This window comes from Anguilla anguilla, chromosome 5 (genome assembly GCF_013347855.1).
Source record: "Anguilla anguilla isolate fAngAng1 chromosome 5, fAngAng1.pri, whole genome shotgun sequence".
Lineage (NCBI taxonomy): Eukaryota > Metazoa > Chordata > Actinopteri > Anguilliformes > Anguillidae > Anguilla > Anguilla anguilla.
This window is the reverse complement of record NC_049205.1, coordinates 47,885,233-47,904,312: the sequence shown is the minus strand read 5'-3', so window position 1 is coordinate 47,904,312 and position 19,080 is coordinate 47,885,233. Positions and strand designations below refer to the sequence as shown.

General features: G+C 40.5%; 1 protein-coding gene across 5 annotated transcripts in view; it reads left to right on the top strand.

Annotated features, from left to right (window-relative positions):
* The first annotated feature begins 4,224 nt into the window (after nucleotides 1–4,224).
* Nucleotides 4,225–19,080, top strand: part of LOC118227350 (aryl hydrocarbon receptor nuclear translocator 2) — a 44,623-nt gene continuing 29,767 nt past the window's right edge. The window contains exons 1-6 of one of the 5 annotated variants that reach the window (XM_035417712.1): nucleotides 4,225–4,563; nucleotides 8,465–8,579; nucleotides 11,898–11,945; nucleotides 14,584–14,628; nucleotides 15,378–15,591; nucleotides 16,189–16,402. In XM_035417712.1, the coding sequence (XP_035273603.1) occupies nucleotides 4,533–4,563; nucleotides 8,465–8,579; nucleotides 11,898–11,945; nucleotides 14,584–14,628; nucleotides 15,378–15,591; nucleotides 16,189–16,402 (667 nt within the window). In that variant the 5' untranslated portion in view covers nucleotides 4,225–4,532. The other 4 variants (XM_035417711.1, XM_035417714.1, XM_035417713.1 and 1 more) reach the window with 4 other exon arrangements.

Below are 19,080 nucleotides of genomic sequence, written 5' to 3'. Positions count from 1 at the left end.
AACACTGCGTAGGAAGTTGTGAAAGTTAGTATCTACTTGTAATACTGTAACTCTACTAGTAATACTGTAACTGACCATCTAGTTGATGTATTGTTGCTTCCTTTTTTCTAAATTAATTCAGAACATAACATAACATGTGAGAACAGGCCATCCAGCCCAAGAATGCCCACCATTTTCCTAATAATTAAAGGTACCCAGTGCTTTCAGGTTACCGACAAACGACATAGTAAATTATAAATAATACATAATAAATTTTGTTTATTTCACAGTAGTATGACAGAAATACGAGCTCCTGTGGCTTCTCTATTAAACATCATTTTGAAAGGATGATTTGCCAGCGGTCTGAGGGTCAAATGGCCCGAATATCCCTCAGCAGCAAACACTTTTCTCCAAAGTTTGAGTAGAATCTACTCAGAGCATAGAAATAAGTTTGAAAATGGCCAACAATTTTTACACATTCATAACTCAAAATGACACACAACCACACAGACTGTTGAATTGAGATGAAGTATGCATTCAAATGTATAAACTGTTTGTGGCAGAAACATTTTATGATTGTATTTCAGCTAATACGTCTCAAAATATGTAGCATAACGTTCTGAGATAAGTGTTGTTTCATTATATGATTCTGCTTGAGTCTTTATGATGCAATGCAGATAAACTGAGCTCATATTTCTACATGCAATCAGAAGATTTGAAAAAGAGGTTCTGAATCTGTGAATGCAGTTATTCAGACCAGTGGTTTCATATTCGGTGGCTCAGTGACAACATGGCACCTCTTACCTTGCCTTTGTTGGGTTACAAAGAGCGAAGAGGAATCACAATACTATGAGTTCATTCCAGGATAACAAGTCAAGGGAAAATAGAACCTAACGAATCTACAGTAACTGCATGTAGAAATATGAGGTGAGTTTATCTGCATGGCTTATTTGGCAGACATACTGTGAATAATCATTCTAGATTCTAGAAATTGCAATTTGTGTTTTAACATAAAGAGGCCTCCTGAGATGTCAGTATAGCTTATCTCAAACCAAATTAAAACAGTACCTAGCATTATGAATATTAACTGTATAACAAAAAAGAGGATCAACTTTGATTTTCACAAGACGGCCATGTACACTTTATGACCAAAAGTATCTGGACACCCCTTGGTCTGGGGATATTTTTCATGGTTTGGGCATGTTCACTAATGCTTTTCTGGCTGAATAGAAGCAAATCCCTGCAACAATGCTCTAACGTCGACTATAAAACCTTCCCAGAAGAGTGAAGATTGTTATAGCAGCAAAGGGTGCACCAACTCCATTTTAATGCCCATAATTTTGGATGAGATGTTAGATGTGGGGTGTCCACATACTTCTGGCCATGTAGTGTATCTTGCAATCACTGCATGTTTCCTCTTTGTGGATTTCACTGAGTTACAATATCTATTTATGAATGCAAAATAATGTATAACCCAACATCATGTCAGAAACCATACAGACTTGAGCTTAACTCAAGCTAATTAACCTGCACAACTATAGAATCTACAGAAAAAGTATAAAAAGGAAATGTCATGCAATATATTATACAATACATTATACAACATTTTTATGGGACATAAAAATAAAAAAAAACTACAGTATAACAATACAGAAAGAAATTGGCACTATTTTTCAAACATACAGCTTTACAAAATGGTGTTCTGAATCATTTCATTTCAGACAAAATGTGCTCATCTCTTAGGCCAGCGAGATGAACTAATGAAAAATACAGCGTCTTTTAATGGAAGAATTATCCCACTATTTAAAAGGTCTGCAGAAATGTACCACATGGAGGCCTATGTCTGTACCATATTCAAAACATTTTGGCCTTATTTTTATATAGTCTCAACAAATGAAGAGAACTATAAATTAGGATAAAAATGAAGAGCAAATCAAACTGCACAAATCCTTTCTAAAACATGAGCATCTGTGTATCATAGATTACCATGCAAGGAACCATACAAAACAAATTTAGTTTTCGAGTCTGCGAGCACAAAATATCTCTGCAGTAACGCAGTCTCTGTGGGGTGTAAACACACAAAATTATGTCACTGGGTGCATTTTTGAGAGATAAAGTACAGAACCCAACTCCAAAAGTCATTTTAAAATAATTATTGCCACTCTTTGTTCAGTGATATTCTTCTGCAGTGTGTGATAATGGAGTGAAATCGGGGTCATTCTGTTCTCTGAGCAAATAATACAAGACAGAAGTAACCTACAGTACTGCATACAAAGGCAGTGATCCCTGACTTCTAAATCTTTGAATGCAGTTTTTCAGACCAGTGGTTTCCAAAGTGGGGGGCTCAGTGACAACATGGCACTGAGCTAGTAAGGGTTGAAGGGAGATGGCACAACACAGGATGTGGGTGTGTGTGTGGGGGGGGGGGGGGGTGCTTAAAGAATTTCCAATTACAAAAGGGGGGCCTGACTGAAAAGGTCTGAAGTAGTTAAGCGGCAGTAAATAAAATTATCCTTATCAAATGATCAATTATATAATTACCGTTGGCTGTGTGTACATGTATGATATGCATGGGTGAACATTTTGTGATCATGTCTTGAGCCCCGGGGCAAGAGTTTAAAATTTGTGGCACCTTTTACCTTGCAATAAATCTACAGAGTTGGTTTGGGTTACTAAGATCAAAGAGGAATCACAATACTAGGAGTTCATTCCAGGATACCAAGTCAAGACAAAATGGAAGTGTTTTGAACTTTTTCTGAATGGATGCATTTAAAACTGCTATTGTTTACAGAAAGAATTCATTTAATGCAGTTTTTGGTCTGGCTGGAATGCAATCTCAGCTAATGGGATGCATAATATTAAACTTGTATGTTATGAAACCTCCAGTAGAGCTCACTCAAACAGAACCAGTTAAATTTGTTTGGCGAATTTCAAACTCACCGTGAAACACGGCTACTGTTACATTTCACAGGCAAGAGAATATCATGAGTCAAACTTGGCTTGTTCAATTCTAAAAATGCTTCTGCTAAACAAAAAGCTCAGGTATTGCAAGCGATCGACAGACAGCCAAATACTCTTTTGACATTAACTGTCCATGTACAAGAAGGAATCAAGACCAGAAGAATACTATGAGTTATGACCTAAATTAAGATCTAATAATGGAATCATCTAGATTGTTATGCTAAAAATTAATCAGAAATGTCCTATGGACATTTAAAGTAAATTAATCTCTGACACTGGAAGAGATGTCCTTGACAAATTCCCCTGTGTTCCACGTCTAAAAGCATGTCTTTTTTTTCATCCAATCTGTGACACGCCAATGAAAACAGCATACAGCATCGGTTGCAGTGCACTTGCCAACTTCAAAAATCCCAAATTGAATTATGATTTGTAAGACATCATTAATTGTATGACCAAAGCATCCACTCTACTCACTAAATTTTTCAGTGGAAACTATTCCATCTTAAATAACACGCCAGAATATAATATTATTTAATTTATTAATCAAAGGCCTGGGACTCACACAAGTTGCGTTGCAGAAACACCTATTTCTTTTCACATTTTAATACTAAACATCCCTGTAATAGCCTACCTCATTTGGTTCATTACGACAAGGTCCTTGAAAGTACAAATCTGAAACAGGTTAAATGGGAATAAAACCGCCCAGTAATACTTTGATAAAAATAGACGAGAACCAAAGGAAATGATGAAATATTTTCAATAAATGATCATGTCAGCCAGACTAGAAATAAAGCAAGTGTCAAGTCGTAATCATTATTTAAAGCCCACGAGGTAGCCTACTCGTAGTGACGATTAATTGGGCATCTATTTCACACAAGCTATAAACAAATGTATTGCTGAACTGTCATCAATCTCAGCTATAAATAGAAAACACTGACAAAACATCCATAAAAAATCAATAGTTAAACAAGGATAGTTTGTCGCATTGTATAATCAGTAGGCTGCGTTAGCAGCAATTCAGTCACGAAGGATTTACATAGACTAAGTAGGCTAGCTTTTGTTGGTTGCATGTCGTGCTTTTACAAATAGTCCGCTGAAATATGTAGAACTATAATTATTACAATTATTTGGCATCTTATTTACTAAAATGCTAATACAATAAAATAAATAAACAAATAAAACGAATAGCCTACGCTAAATACGACAATTGAATATGCAGCTTTATGCCTATGCTGATCCACGTTCATCACGACTGTTGCACTAACTTCTGGAACTGTAGCTATTTCATAACCGTTTACGTGTAACTTTGAAGCAATCCTGTATAAATTAATTCCAAGGAAGTCTCGCGGTGTTACCTTTCAGACATCTTGCATTTTGCTATTTGAAAGAACGAATATTGTTTATTTCGCTGGCACTCTATAGAGGTTGGGTTTTATGATATATTTTTCGTTGGAACACAGAGTAGTGCACATGAAGTTCTGAGCAGCTGTGCAGTGCTGTGCTTGCGTGCAAACCCTACAGCGGATTGTCTTTCCCCGGGGCGTCCTGTATTGTGCGTCATTTTCGTTTCTTCATTTTTCCATCGACTCAACATGGCAACACCCGCCGCTGTTAATCCGTCGGGTAAGAGCGATTTTGTGTTATTTTGCTCAATAAGACACTATTCTGTATTTTGTCACTTGTTTACGGTCTAATACCCTATAGGCTACAAATGGTTATTTTTCATTACAACACAAACTAAGCCTCGGCGCTTATCCCGACGTCAGTCTCAGCATCCCCTTCCCCCACTTTAGCCAGCTACAGTGTAGCTAGTTAGCTAACGTTAGCAAGCTAGAAATAACAACAGAGACTGTGTTTCAAAAACTGTTACGGGGTCTTCGAGTGATTGAGACTTTTTTATTTTCTGAATAACTGCCGGTCTCTGCAAATTTGACGCTTTAAGTCGCTAACAGCGTGTGTTGCTGTTTCAAATTGGTTTTCAGGGTATGTTATTTTCAACCAAGAAGTAGCCTAGCTTCGAATACGTGCTTTGATTTCCTTGATTGGAGTCCTTAAAATACAAAGGTTTCTTTGCCAATTGACACGACTGTGTTGATGTTTGCTTGCTACAAACTGTCCAAGCCTAACGTTTTTGTTTATGCCTGTGATGTTACTATGTCGAAGTCGGTTGCTTCCTCTTGCCTGTTGATTCCGAGAAAGAGAGGCATTATTTATATTTAGCTAGAGCACTGCATCTCACAGTTGGTTAGCGATGACGTTTTAGGCTACTGGTAAAGTAAAATAAAATGGGCAGATATGAAGTGAATTGTCTTATTCACCAAAGGACGTGTTTTAATTATTTGTATTACCGTTATTAAGTGAGAAGCTAACATTTCATGTCCAGTTAGATTCGAAATAAAAAGTGATAAATTACGGATTGGTTTTCTTTTTAAGCATTCAGATTTTGTTCGGGAGAAAGTAAACATGCTAGAGTTCCAAGGCAGGATATGTGTGTGCAATTAAAATGTAAACTCAAGGCCTCTCTTTCAGTAGCTAATGGAAACAGGTTATTTGGAACAAAAAATAATTTGGCAGTTTCCAAGGACCAGTCTTCGTGACAGGTATTCATTTTAATATAGCATACTTTCAAAACGTTTTGTAGTAGGCTACGATAGTACATACATAGTACGATAGTAGACACATTTGAAAATGGCCCGTAGGAACAACAAAATGTTCATCTGCATGTTTGCGTGCAGCATACATTCTGACTGAAATTTAGAAGGCTTTTTAAAAATTTCCCTTTAAGTAAGCTTTTGGAAAACTTAGGCTAAATAACCTTACTTGGCTAAAATGTAGTCTAATGCAAAATAATCTGATACCCTTGACATTTTAATTGCAAAAGGTGCGGCTCTAATAAGCAAACATTGCCGCCTTCTCACAGAACCTCTGCCAACTCAGGAGTGAATATCTCCTTGTCATATCAGTTGCAAATGTGCTGAATATAAATTAAGGGAAATAAATAAAGAATGCCTGTGTTATTACTGCCTGGGTTGCATACAAAGATGTCGAACACGTTTAAGAATGCAAGACCAAGGGTGCTGAAGATTCAACTGTCAGAGGTATAGCTGAAGGACACAAAACTCTGTTCTCATAGGCCTGTCTGTGCTGAGCAGCAGGAATCTGAATGTCTGTGTAGCCCCATATTAAAATCCCCTGAAAAAATAACTCATGTTTTGCTTTCTTTCTAACCTGACATCCTTATTTGCTAAGTAAAGACTACACTGCTACAGTGTTGTATACAATGTTGCTTTTATCATCTGCCACCCAAGAAACTGCACACTTGAGTTATTTATAGATATCAAAAATAGGCTGTATTGTATGTAAACAAAGAAGTGCAACATGTTATACTGTGTGGTTAGTTATGAAAAAACCTGAAGGTTCTTTCCAAAAGGTGAACGCTGTACCCAGAAGGCACATTGGCTTTCTTGCATACAGTAACTTGTGAACAAAGGTCTAACCTAATTAAATTTGTGCATTTCCAACAACTGTAAATTCCAGCAGGCATTTTTATGAGGATGTCAGAAATGTAGGCCCTGGGATAGGCCTAGACTATTCTGTGGTGGCTTAAGCTTCAGAGAATAAGCTTCTTGGTCTTCATTGTTGATGCTTATTAATATGCAGATTGTACTCCACCAATCAGTTGATCAATCAGCATTTTTATAGTAGCCTACCATTTACAACAGGTGGTCACACTGAACTTTACAACAAACATTTTCCAGATGGAATTATAAACTTAAGGGAAAACCAAAATTGAGCCTATTTTGGGAAAACTGGAGAAATATTCTGCCACCCCTTAGAAGACTATTCCGCAGAATTACTGGGAATTGGTTTGCTGCACAAAAGAATAGCCCAGTAAACACAAACATGCCGTTGAAAACAGGCCGGCACGTTTACAGGATTGGCTCAGGGACCATAATGGTGTGTGCATGTGTTACCAAGAACCCATTGTCTTCTTAAGGCATGTCTGCTACCTTCTCTGTCCTGCCTTCTATGTTCAGTGTGAAAGTGCGTAGGCTTCTCTTTCCTGTCGAATAATTTGCATGTGCGAAATATTACGTATCAAGGCGATTGTACAAATTTGCACAGCTGGCTTGTTGTAGGAGGTAACCTCACTTTTTGGGAGGGATTTTTTAAGAACACGGGACAAGGCTGTGCCCCTGATTTTTTTTTTTCTGTTCACTAATTCACTTTAAATTGTTAGGAATTGCAGTTGTCTTAATAAAAGGGCTCTGTGCTTGGTCCTTGGAGTGGGTGGCTCCTGTGGAGTTTACGTACTTTTCTTGCATCTGGATGAAACGGTTAGCAGCCTGGAGGCACAAGAGAGACTGAGCAGCGAGAAAGGCTGTCTAAAGAGTAAGGACAACCGTGAAGTCCTTGAGAAAAATGCATTGGTGGTTTGAATCGTGTGCTTAACCTTCGATCTTTCCATCAGTTACTGCCGATTTATAAACAAATTAATGAGTCATTCTGTTCCATTTACAGGCCTGTTTATCTTCCACCACAAAAGTAGATTCATTATAGTATGTATTTATATGTAGGCCTGTAGGCTTCAATGTGTAACTGAAGTGGTTTAAAAATACTTAGGAATGAAATGGGTTGAATGGTCTTTATCCCTCACTGCAAGGATAGGTAAAGGTAAGCTACATTTTATAATGCATTCTCCATTGGTTAATATATAGCTAAAACCAACTATTTATCCTTTGAAGTAGCCTACTTTGGTGATTGATTAAGAGACATCCTATTTTTAGGTATTTTCTTCTAACGAATTTACTCATTTATTGGGGCATCTTTAGATAGACTGAATATTTATTTGTTGAAACTAGATTCGAATAAGTCATATCCCACAAAAAGTGTCCACAGAGTGTGACTATGATTTTCAATGATTTCATCATTGAACCCCACGTAATCGTTTAGCCAGCTACATTCTGTACCTTAAAGAAAGAAAAGCTACAGTATGAGACAATTTGAGCTAACGTTTTGATTAGGCTACCTGCCAATTGAATATTCAGATCATTTGCACACTTTTTATTCAAGCAAATGAAATGTGACACACCCTTCATAGACCGCAACCGTGCTGAATGTGCATATGTGTAGCTGAAGTGGCATGGAATGTGCAGTCAAAATAGCCCATTTCCTTGCTATATTTGGTGATGGCGTAAAGAGAAATGTAGCATCGGTTTGTACCTTTTGGCAAAGCCGAATTTGTGGATCTGAAAACATATGTAAACCATAGCTTAGACAGCCACCGTCCTGGCTGAACCTTCTATGGGGGTATGCGTTTCATGAATAAATGAATGAGAGCTCTTTTGAATGAGAGTTGCAGCTTGTTTTTCTTGTGACGAGCATTGAGAATGCACACAATATGAAATATTAATGTGCCCGTTTAAGCACAGGAGCTGAGGTTTGCTCAATTCCTAGCAGCAGATGGGATGCCTAAGTACTGCAGGGAGAGTGACACTAATGTTATTGTTGTCTTGGGATGCAGAGATGGGCACAGACCTCCCTGGGCCTGTGGCGATGCCTGGCGCTGTGGTGGGGGCAGGGCAGGTGCGGATGGCTGGTTCCATGCCAGGCCGCGGGGGCAAGAGGAGATCTGGCGGGTAAGCATTTTAATTTCAGCTCTCTTCTTGGGGAAATGAGAATCTGTATACGCTCATAAACGTGCACACACACGGACATGCACATACATACACGCGCACACACACACACACATAACATTATGACAAAAGACCAGAATAGGTCTGTGGTTACTTCGTGGGCAGTTGTTTGCAAGAGTACTGTTAACTCTTACCACTGCTCTCGCCCACAGCGCACTGGGCCTCCCACTGAAAGCGTGACTGTTGTACGAAGGGTAGATGCTGCATGGACAGCCCCAGCCGTGTCCCTCTCCCTGCAGCCCACTTTACAATGTGTCAGCGGGCCCTTTTAGCGTATCATAGCTTGTGTGTGGGCATGCAGGAAAGTAGGCCATTACTGGCCCGAGTCAATTAATTTCCATCATGCACGAAAAGTGGAATTGTGTAATCACAGTGCTCGTCCTTCTGGCTGATGAATCAGCGTTTTTCATTAGTTTGAGAACAACGCTTTGATTAATGTTAACTGACGTAATAAATGACCACTCATTACAGTCATAAGTGTTTTCAGTCCAGGCAGGCCTACAATCAGTCAATCATATTTTATTTATTTAGTGCATTTCACAAATGATTTATACAGACTTGATAGTCTTCCAATAGAAGAGTAAATGCCCTTGTTTGCTCTTTTATTTAATATTAGTAATGAGAAAATGACACTTGATTGTGATGTTTGCAGCCACACTAGATTTAAAACTCAAGGGAGCATAACCAAAATGTTCACACATTTACAGTTTGTTTTTGACTACTCTTCCACCTTGAAGCCTTTAGATCTGAAGTATGTGTGTACCTCTTTGCCTCTTGCTTCATGTTAAAAAAGCTTTTTTAATATTTTGCAGACAAATAACCTTTTGACAACACTCATGTACAGGCTCATGGTAGCACGGAGTTAAAGGAAATGATGCACTCTCATTGTTCTAAGAGAACATTAAACTCAAAGTAATTGGCTGGAGGTAGAAAACAGTTAAATATTAACCCTCTAAGTGCCATTTACGAGGGGGTGCATCCAACTGAAAAATGTTCCTGGGATGAATTTTCATTCTGGAAAGTTAGCTATTCTTCAAGTTCATTTTTGGACATTTTTATTTTCCGGGTCTGTTGAATTAGACGTGGTAAATGGTAGCCCCCCGAGATGAAGACCAGCACTGTTTCTCAGGTTGGACAGTCAGGTGGTGCTGAGTTCTCAGTGTAAAGGGCAGAAGCAGGCTAGCCTCGCGCATGCCATTGACAGCGGCAGGCCGTCTTCGCGGGGTTAAAACCTAAATGCGGACACATTCCTCTGGGGCTGATGGTGCCTTTTGCTCCGCCTCCTCGTCCGCTTCACACTGTCGCACAGTGTGGCGCAAGTTCCTTTGTGTCACTTAGTGACTTCTGTTCTCTTAGTCTAGGAGTTCATAAGACACCTAGAAGACACCCAGGGACCCACCAGAAACAGTCACATCCATATGTTTCTGGTATAGAAACATAATGAGTACGTTTATGTACTCAAAGTATTCCTTATACTGGTTACGGTCATATACTGACAAAGCTGTTTACCTACACCATGAAATACAATTGGGTACTGATATTTCTATTATTTTGAAGAGAGCCTCATTTTTGTGCTACCTTCTACTCTTTCAGTGTAGGAGTGCATATACTGATGAAGTAATGTGAAAAATCAGTTAAATGTAATGCACAGGTAGCCGAGAGGAGTGTGCACCTTTGCTTTGTTTTATGTGTGAACTGTTAGCATGCTGTCAGGCTTGGGTCTGCTTTCCCTGCTTTCTTCTCACTTGAAAGTGAAGGAGTTCCTTAAGTTCCTTGGTGGACACACCCACCAAATAATTTAAAACACTGTGTGTTTCTTGTGAAGTGCAATGTTATGATCACAGCTACGATGCACTGATTGTCACAGGGCAACTTTAGGTTAGGTGGTTTTTTTTAGTTTGGCACTACTCTTTCACCCACAGACGCATTTCCATTGCAAACAGTCCTTGCTCTTGCGAAACATTCACTTCCCCCCAGCAAACGTCACTGAAACCAATTCCAGTGAACTCGGTTGCATTAAACGATTTGAAAAGCTAGCCAAGCGGCCTTGGTGCGTAATTTTCGAGGAAGTCTATTGAAGACGTCCTTTATTGAATCCAATCTCACCCGCATGTTACTGGGGAAAGTTTTATAGTGGCCATTTCATCTGTAGTAGAAGAGATCAGCTGGTCTCTGTCTCTCAGGCCATTCGGTATAGATGGTGCCATAAAAAATATTGATCATATGTCATGTCAACACGCTGCCATGCCATATAAGCTGGATTTATAGTTTCCCCATCTGTTTTTTTTATTTTTTTAAAGGAACAAATGTGTATTTGACAACATTATTTTATTACTGATCACTGCCTGCAATTTCTGGTGATTTCCAGAACATTAAACCGCTATTGAGGAAGACATTCGGGGACTTTGCTCGTCTCATTTAGTTTTGCTTCCCATTAAACGTCTCCAGACGGAGTCAAAGCAAATGAAAAAATGTGCGACGGCGCGTCGAGCTGCTGATGTCACATCTGTTTCAATTCCCCGACTTGCACAGAAATACCGTCACGTCGGAAAATAATATTTTTTATGAAAACGCATTCCCGCTGACAGTAAACATGAAGTATCTCATCCCATTTTGGTCTTCTACAAATGTTTTTTTTCTGGACACCGTCGGCCATATTGAAAAGGTCCGTTTCGGGGCTGAAGCGATGGGTAAGGGAGGTTTCGGTGGAGACTCGTACGCTGGGATTCCGCCTGTGCTCTGGAACAAACGGAATGGCTTTGAAGAGGACGGAACAATGGGGAGCTTCCTCTCCTCTGAGAGGACTCTTTGTTCGGCCACACAGTCGGCCAGCTTTGATAGGTCAGTTCACTGTCACCGTGGCAGAGGGCCAGTGCCCGACTGGCCAAGCCTCTGAACCGTGAAGCTGGCAGCAGCAAATCGTGTTGAGGCTGTGCACAGACATGAGCTCTGCTTCGACATGCGCCATCTCTTTCATGTTGCTACACGTGATTTGAATGCTGTGCTGAGGATTTCTCTGGCTAAATATACATTTTTTCTGTATTTCTGCAATAAAATGGCTTCTGTTAAAATTAGACATTTCTCTTGGACTACGCAATATAATAACTTAAAAGAGGGTAATTATATTACTTGAGAAAACATAAACATTTGGTATGCCACAAGACTTCTGGAAGGGGAAGCTGTGGCCAAATAGTGATGTGGGTGGGAATAAGTCCTTAAATGAATAACAAAAGAGCTTTTCTTTCAATTGTTGCATCGCAGGATGGACTTTGATGACGAGGATGGAGAAGGACCAAGCAAATTTTCAAGGTGAGCCAAGCGAAATACAGCCCAGTACATTATCCATGTTGGTTTGTCATTCTGTCGCTTGGTGAGGTGGCTTTGATGTCTAGTCTGGTTTGATGTGTTATTTTGGTATTGCTGCTAATGTATTCATGAGTGTACTTGTCTAGAGTCGCCATTGACATTTTCACTGAGCCCGATACGTACAAAGACATCTGCAGTTTTATCTCTCCACTGTTTTTGTTCCACATACGCTGACCACTTTTTTAATAGTTTCTTTCTAGCATGTTCTGAACATGGTTGTAGTCATAAGCATTTCAATGTCTGTTCGGCATACCTCTCACTAGATTAATTCTCTTTCCATCATTGTCTCATGTTTTATTTATGTGTGTCTTTTATTACTGTTCTCTTTAAAGAACCTGTATCCATTTTGTACTAAATTGGCATTACTTGAGCATTGACTATTAAAAAGGAGACGGGGCCCTCTGCTGGAAAAAGGAAGAACTGAATCCAATTTCAGAAAAATAGGTTTTCACCAGAAGTTATTTTCTAAAATGAATACATGGATAGGACTACAGTGGAACAGTTATTTGGGGACTAACTGGCAGGTCTAATTCTTTTCTAGTGTCTGTGTTCGCGTATCGGTGTTGGAAGATCCATTTGCAGTTTGTAAATTGACCTCGTCACAACAGCTTTGCCTTTAAAGGTGCCGGTAGCTGCCAGCGGTGACCCTGCTGTATTCAGGCCAGGCTGTGTGGTAACGTGGGCACCCACACACTCAGAAGGCCACGTATGGCCTGTAAAACGCTGAGCGAAGCATCCGTCACAGTGTGGTTTCAAGTACACCTGGGCCTCAGGCTCTGTGTCAGACGGCCTAGACCTCTTTCCCAGGCACTGTTCTAAAAACAGTGGGAATAATCACTTATCACTCGTGTCACTACTGGTGACGCTATTTGAAAGGGCCCACAAATGAACTGTGTGAAGCTTTCTTGAGAACTGCATGAACATTTCTAAATATTTGATCTGTTTTAGAGTCAGACATTTGAGCTGTGAGTTCTGTCACCATTCTTGTCATAAATGGCATTGTCGTCTTATAGCAAGTTAAAAAAATAATTAACAGTAAAGCTGACGTGTATATTAATGCACTAATAATTCATTTAAGTTTATGTAGTGCTTATGGAGGGCTTTATATAGCTTTCTTTGGGACCCTCCCAAGACCCTGTTACTGAATATTTTGTCTGCCATATACAGTGAGCTCCACAATGTTTGAGACAAAGACATTTTTTCTTGATTTTGCTCTCTACTGCACAATTTCATATTTGTAATCAAACAATTCACATGTGGTTAATTGGACATTCTCAGATTTATTTCTCTACATTTTGGTTTCACCATTTATAAATGACAACTTTTTTTACATAGTCCCCCCATTTCAGGGAATCATAATGTTTGGGAGCAATGGCTTCACAGGTGCTTCTGATTATTCGGATTTGGTCAGTTGCTTCCTTAGTGCAAGTATAAGAGAATATTCAGTATCTGGTCTTGATTCTAGGCTTTTGATTGCCTTAGGATTCTGTGATTGGCATTTGTCAACATGAGGAGCAGAGTTGTGCCACTGAAAGTCAAGGAAGGCGAAATAAGAAAAACCCCCTAACACCTGTCCAACAGATCAGAAACACTCTTCAGGATATGTCAGTGACTACTGTCCACAGAAGATTTTCATGAACAGAACTGCAAAGGCTAGACTGCAAGGTGCAAACTACTATCTAGTCACAAATACAGTATGGCCAAGTTACAGTTTGCTAAGAAGTACTTAAAAAAGCCTGCTTTTGGAAAAAGGTCTTGTGAACAATTGAGACCAAGATTCACTTGTATCAGTATTGAACCTGTGTTTCATATGATGAAGAGAAAACTAGCTCCCAAAAGAAGCAGAAGTTCGCTGAAGATGGCTACAGTACAGGCCTGGCAAAACAACACTAGAGAAGATATGCAGCAGCTGGTGAAGTCTATGGGTCACAGACTTCAAGCAGTCATTGCATGCAAAGGATATGCAACACAGTACTAAACCTGACTGCTTTCATTTACATATCATTAATATGTTCTAAATGGTATAATGCCCTGAAATGGTGGGAGGGGCCCTATGTAATAAAATAAAAGTGCTGTAATTTCTACATGGTGAAGCCAAAATGTATAAGAAAGACCCTTTAACACAAGCTGAGAATGTATAATTTGCGAGCAGTTTGATTACAAATCTAAAATGGTAGAGTACAGTGCCAAATCAAGGGGGAAGAAAAAAAACCCATCTCTGTCCCAAACATGGAGCTCACTTAGAGGATACAGCAACTTTAATAATTCATTCTATTTTTGTTTTATCATTCTTTCATCCATAGTCGCATGCAGTCTCTGTGGTGCAAACAGTAGCCAGGAAGCATGCCATTGTCATTTGTATATGAGCCACCCCTTCCAATGTTTCACAAATTACAGTACACTGCTTTTCTATTCCTACCCTGATGAACTTGAAAAACTATAAAATATACAAGTACTGAGGTATATTTCATACAGTTTTAATAGTACAGAACAACTTCTCTTTTGGTCACTGAAAGGTTTCTTGGTTTTGGTTGCAGTTGCATCCGATTAGTGAATGTTGTCTATTGCATTTTGTTTCTAGGTATGATGATGATCAGATTCCTGGTGATAAGGAAAGATTTGCCAGGTAGGGCTGGCCTACAAGAGCTTTAGAGGATTGTACATTGAGCACTGACCCGAAGGCTCTTAAGACCCAAGACTACAAGCAAAGAGAGTCTTGAGATTATTGTCAGCTAGGAGCTGTACAGTATTATTCAATTCCGTAGCAGAAAATTGTAGGCAATATGTGTATTCTGCTGTCCTCCTATAAACAGTCTATATACTCATTCTGAAAAGGTACATATTTCATTGTAGATGAACTGTAGGCATTAAATTTGCCTGTATGTATTTTAGGTGTATTAAGACTTGAGTGTTAGAATGTCTCCAAGCATGATGTACTGCTGCTATCACTGATATAATATGGCTGCTCAGAAGTAAACTTTCCGAATTGAATATGGCAGAGTTGCCGAAGTTAAAAGTTCTCTAGTGTAGATTGCGGTCTATTTGTGAGTTGGTACACTGTATATATATTTTATTGAATGCACTTTTCTTTTTATATTCTCAGAAAACACAGTCCAGAGAAGCGAAAGAAAGACTTCTGTACTTCATAACTTAAAAAAAACTAAAAAAGAAATTGTAATGTCTTTGAAGACATTTAAGTGACTGAAAGTCAGTAACGTAAAGGCAGTCAGTGCCCAGCCGTTGGTAGGTGTGTGGCTCGAGTGCAGGGGCCCGTTTGGCGCCACCGTCCGGCGTCGGCGACAGCCGTTTGGGGTTGTCTTCGGTACGCCCTCGTCTGGGAGCTAACTGGCCGTCTCTCTCCCTCCCGCCGCGCAGAGAGAACCACAGCGAGATCGAGCGGCGCCGGCGGAACAAGATGACCCAGTACATCACGGAGCTGTCGGACATGGTGCCCACCTGCAGCGCCCTGGCCCGCAAGCCCGACAAGCTGACCATCCTGCGCATGGCCGTGTCGCACATGAAGAGCATGCGGGGCACGGGGAACACCTCCACCGACGGGGCCTACAAGCCCTCCTTCCTGACCGAACAGGTGCGCTCCGTCCCTGGGCTGCCAGGGCGGTGTTTCCCGAAGCAGGGTTACTGAGCTAGCTAACCCTGCGTTAGCAAACCCGGCCGGCGCAGCTCTTTTTGCATCAGTCCATGTTCCATGTTTGGGAGCGCTCCGGGTTTTACTCTGTGCAGTTATCTAGCTGATTCAGTAATCTTGCTTTGTGAAACTGGGCCCATGTTTGACAGGGGCCCTGTTTCACAAATAAACAGGGCCCATGCATCTTGAATCTAGATTAGCGCACGTCCCATCAAGGCCACTAGAGGGCGTGTTTTCTTTCAGTCAGGCTATTCAATGTTATTCTCTATTTTTCTGTTGCAAAATAATTGTGCCTCACACACCTTAGCACTGACTTCCTATATATGAGTTTTTTTTTATAGATAAATCTGAGTAATCTTAGAGGTTTGTGAGGTGCCAAAGCACCTCTGGGAAAAACAAGTCTGAACAACCGATGATAAGCTGCTTGTATCTGAACCGGACAGAGCTTTTAGACTGCATGTCTTTCCTGGCCTTTAGACTCCTCCGTATGATTCATTGGCTCTAACTCATGGTGTGACTGTCCATCTGTCCGTTTGGCAGGAGCTGAAGCACCTGATTTTGGAGGCGGCGGACGGCTTCCTGTTCGTGGTGGCGGCGGAGACGGGCCGGGTGATCTACGTGTCGGACTCGGTGACGCCCGTGCTGAACCATCCGCAGCAGGAGTGGTTCGGGAGCACGCTGTACGACCAGGTCCACCCGGACGACGTGGACAAGCTGAGGGAGCAGCTGAGCACCTCTGAGAACTCCATGACAGGTACGGGGCACAGGGGTATGCCTGCATTCTCTATCGTATGCTGCGGCACCTCAGAGAAATCAAATGCAAATGTAAGGCTGTAGTGTGTGTAGGCTGTTATTGGTGGCTTGGGATAAATGGGCGGGGCACCATGGAGGACTCTTTCAGGTAAGTGGGTTTGGGTTAGTTGGAATGCATCAAGAAATTGATAGAGATGGGGAAGGTGTGGGGGGCCTTGGGGTACCTTTGAGATTTATGACTGGACTGGAGTGGAGTTGTATGTGGGGCATTGCCTCTAGCTTCATTCAGCTAAAGCTGGCTTCTGAAATGAACCATACTGTGAAAGCTACCATCGCATTAATTGCAGCTGTCAGCCACAGACTGTTTGAGTGGAGCTGGTGGATGAACGGTGACATGCCACTGCTAATCACCGAGCTCCAAATGTTCCCTCCTTTTTACTGTCAACTCTTCTGTTTGTTTGCTTAAAAGCATACTTTGCATTTGCCGCTTTTAAACAGACTCTTACTCTGCCATAACCCAGTCTTACTGGCAATTGTCACGTCAACTGTTTGAGTACCCTGAATGTAATTCCATTGTGTCGAGTCACATTAAGGTTAGCACTCTAATGCACCTTCTTTATTGTGCATCTTTCTGGTAAAAAAAAAAAAAGAAAGAGGCCATAATATGCAACTTGTTTTGGCCTTGAAGAATTTGTCAAAGCCTGAATGCAATGAACTGTGAATTATGTCCATTAAAGGGTCTAAACAAAGCAACGATTCTAAATACTGTTACCAACATTTTTTAAGGTTATGAAGCCGTAAGAATTAGTCTGTACATAAGTATGCGCTCCGCACACCAGAAGATTAGCGGTGACTATGCCCAGTGCACTGTGAATTGTGCTACACCAACTGTGTGCCAATGTGTCCCATGTGAAAGAAGTCCAGATAGCAGTCAGCTTTTTACTTAAGATTAATTTCCACAGAAGTTTGAAAGAGCCTTGTGAGAACTGTGGCAGGTAGGACTCTTTGTGTAGTCTGTTACTGCTAGTAATGGTCTCGTATAGAGTGGTTTGGCTGCCTGATACTGTAGTTTCCATTTTTACGGTTCATGAATACCAGATGACTTAAATTTCCAAAGAAACCTCAGCAGCTGAGGAGAACAGATGGAAAGCCTACAGGGATTGCAAGTGCACACCACTAGAGGGACCTATAACACAAATATGTGAGGGGGAAATGATCTGCACTGCCTGGGCATCTCAGCCAACACAGACAAATATAGCTATGTTTGCATAAAGACAAAGGAATTTGTAGAATACACTTACTTCTCTGGAATCGTGTAATCCATATTGTCAGAAATTATCTCACTGGGTTGACTTGTCACAAGCCTCCTTTGATGAGAAGTTGGAGGAGTCCAGCAGTGGAAAATTTGATTAAAGAGGAAAATCCATAACAATTTTAAAGGATTTTACATTCCTTTGAGTGGGTTTGGTTGACTTCTTGAAATATAGATTACTTCAGAGTTTGACTTTAATTGCATAGTTTATTAGAGGTCTGACTATTATTGTTTTATGTGGCAGAGTTGCAGTTATAAGTAATTTCTAAGGAATTAGAAATGTGTTATTAGGCTAGCTATAATCAGATGAGTAGATGGTGTCATGAGAATAAATACCTTGCTGTAGAGGCAGCGCTCCCTGTTGGTTGGGGGTGATGTATTTTACCTTTCAACTGATTAATTTCTCAACATTGTTTTGTTTGTTAATGGCCAAGCAGGCTGTCATCTGAATAATTCATGCTAATTGGTAGTTAATTTCCTTTCTAACTGCCTCTTGTAGTGGCATTCTTTCATTTTTTTGTGTTGCAAAACTGGACTTCTTTGATCACATGATCCCGGGGTTCTGTGACCCTTGTCCTGGAGAGCCATGAGCTCTGTTGGTTTTAGTTTTCACCTTAAAATCACCCAGGTCAAACCCAAGTGACCAGGTGAAGTGAGTTAACTGTAATAAAGTGCTCTAATTGATTAATTATGTGCAAAGTAGTAAAAACCAGCAGAGCCTGTGGCTCTCCGGGACCAGGGTTGCAGGCTCCTGACATGGATAGATCACCTTTTTGTTCTCCACTGCTTTCTGGAGAGCTAAGGAGCCTCTCATTGCGGCAGAGTCTCCGGTTGAAATGCTTGTGTAAGTGACCTAATTTCCTGAATTCACTCACTTGGCTTTGTTGTTCTTCCCCCTGAAAGATTGCGTGATATGCAGTTACAGGACATTTTACCGTTCCTAGTTAAACGTATTGTCTGCACAGTGGCTAAATTGCATCATTTAACATAAATTAACTGTCATTTAACTGCGCTTCATCCACACAAGGGAATAGAACTACCATATTAGACAATGAGCAGAGCAGAATTTCACTCCGGTCCGTACAGATTATTCCGCTAACTGGAACACTTGATCGAGCAAAACAAGCAAAAACCAGTCAAGCACAATGATCAGCTGGAAGGTAAATTTTCTGCCTCCTTTACCACAAGCTCACTAGCCAGGGCTGCTGTGGGACTGATCTGGTATATGTACTGTACTCTCTGATCTCAGTGTAAGTTACAGTTTGTTTACATTGCTTATGGTCTGAAAAGCATTTAAACGTAACTATCAAGTCGCTTGTTTTCAGTAATTCAATATTTGGCAAGACGTTGTCCAAACGCTTATTTGA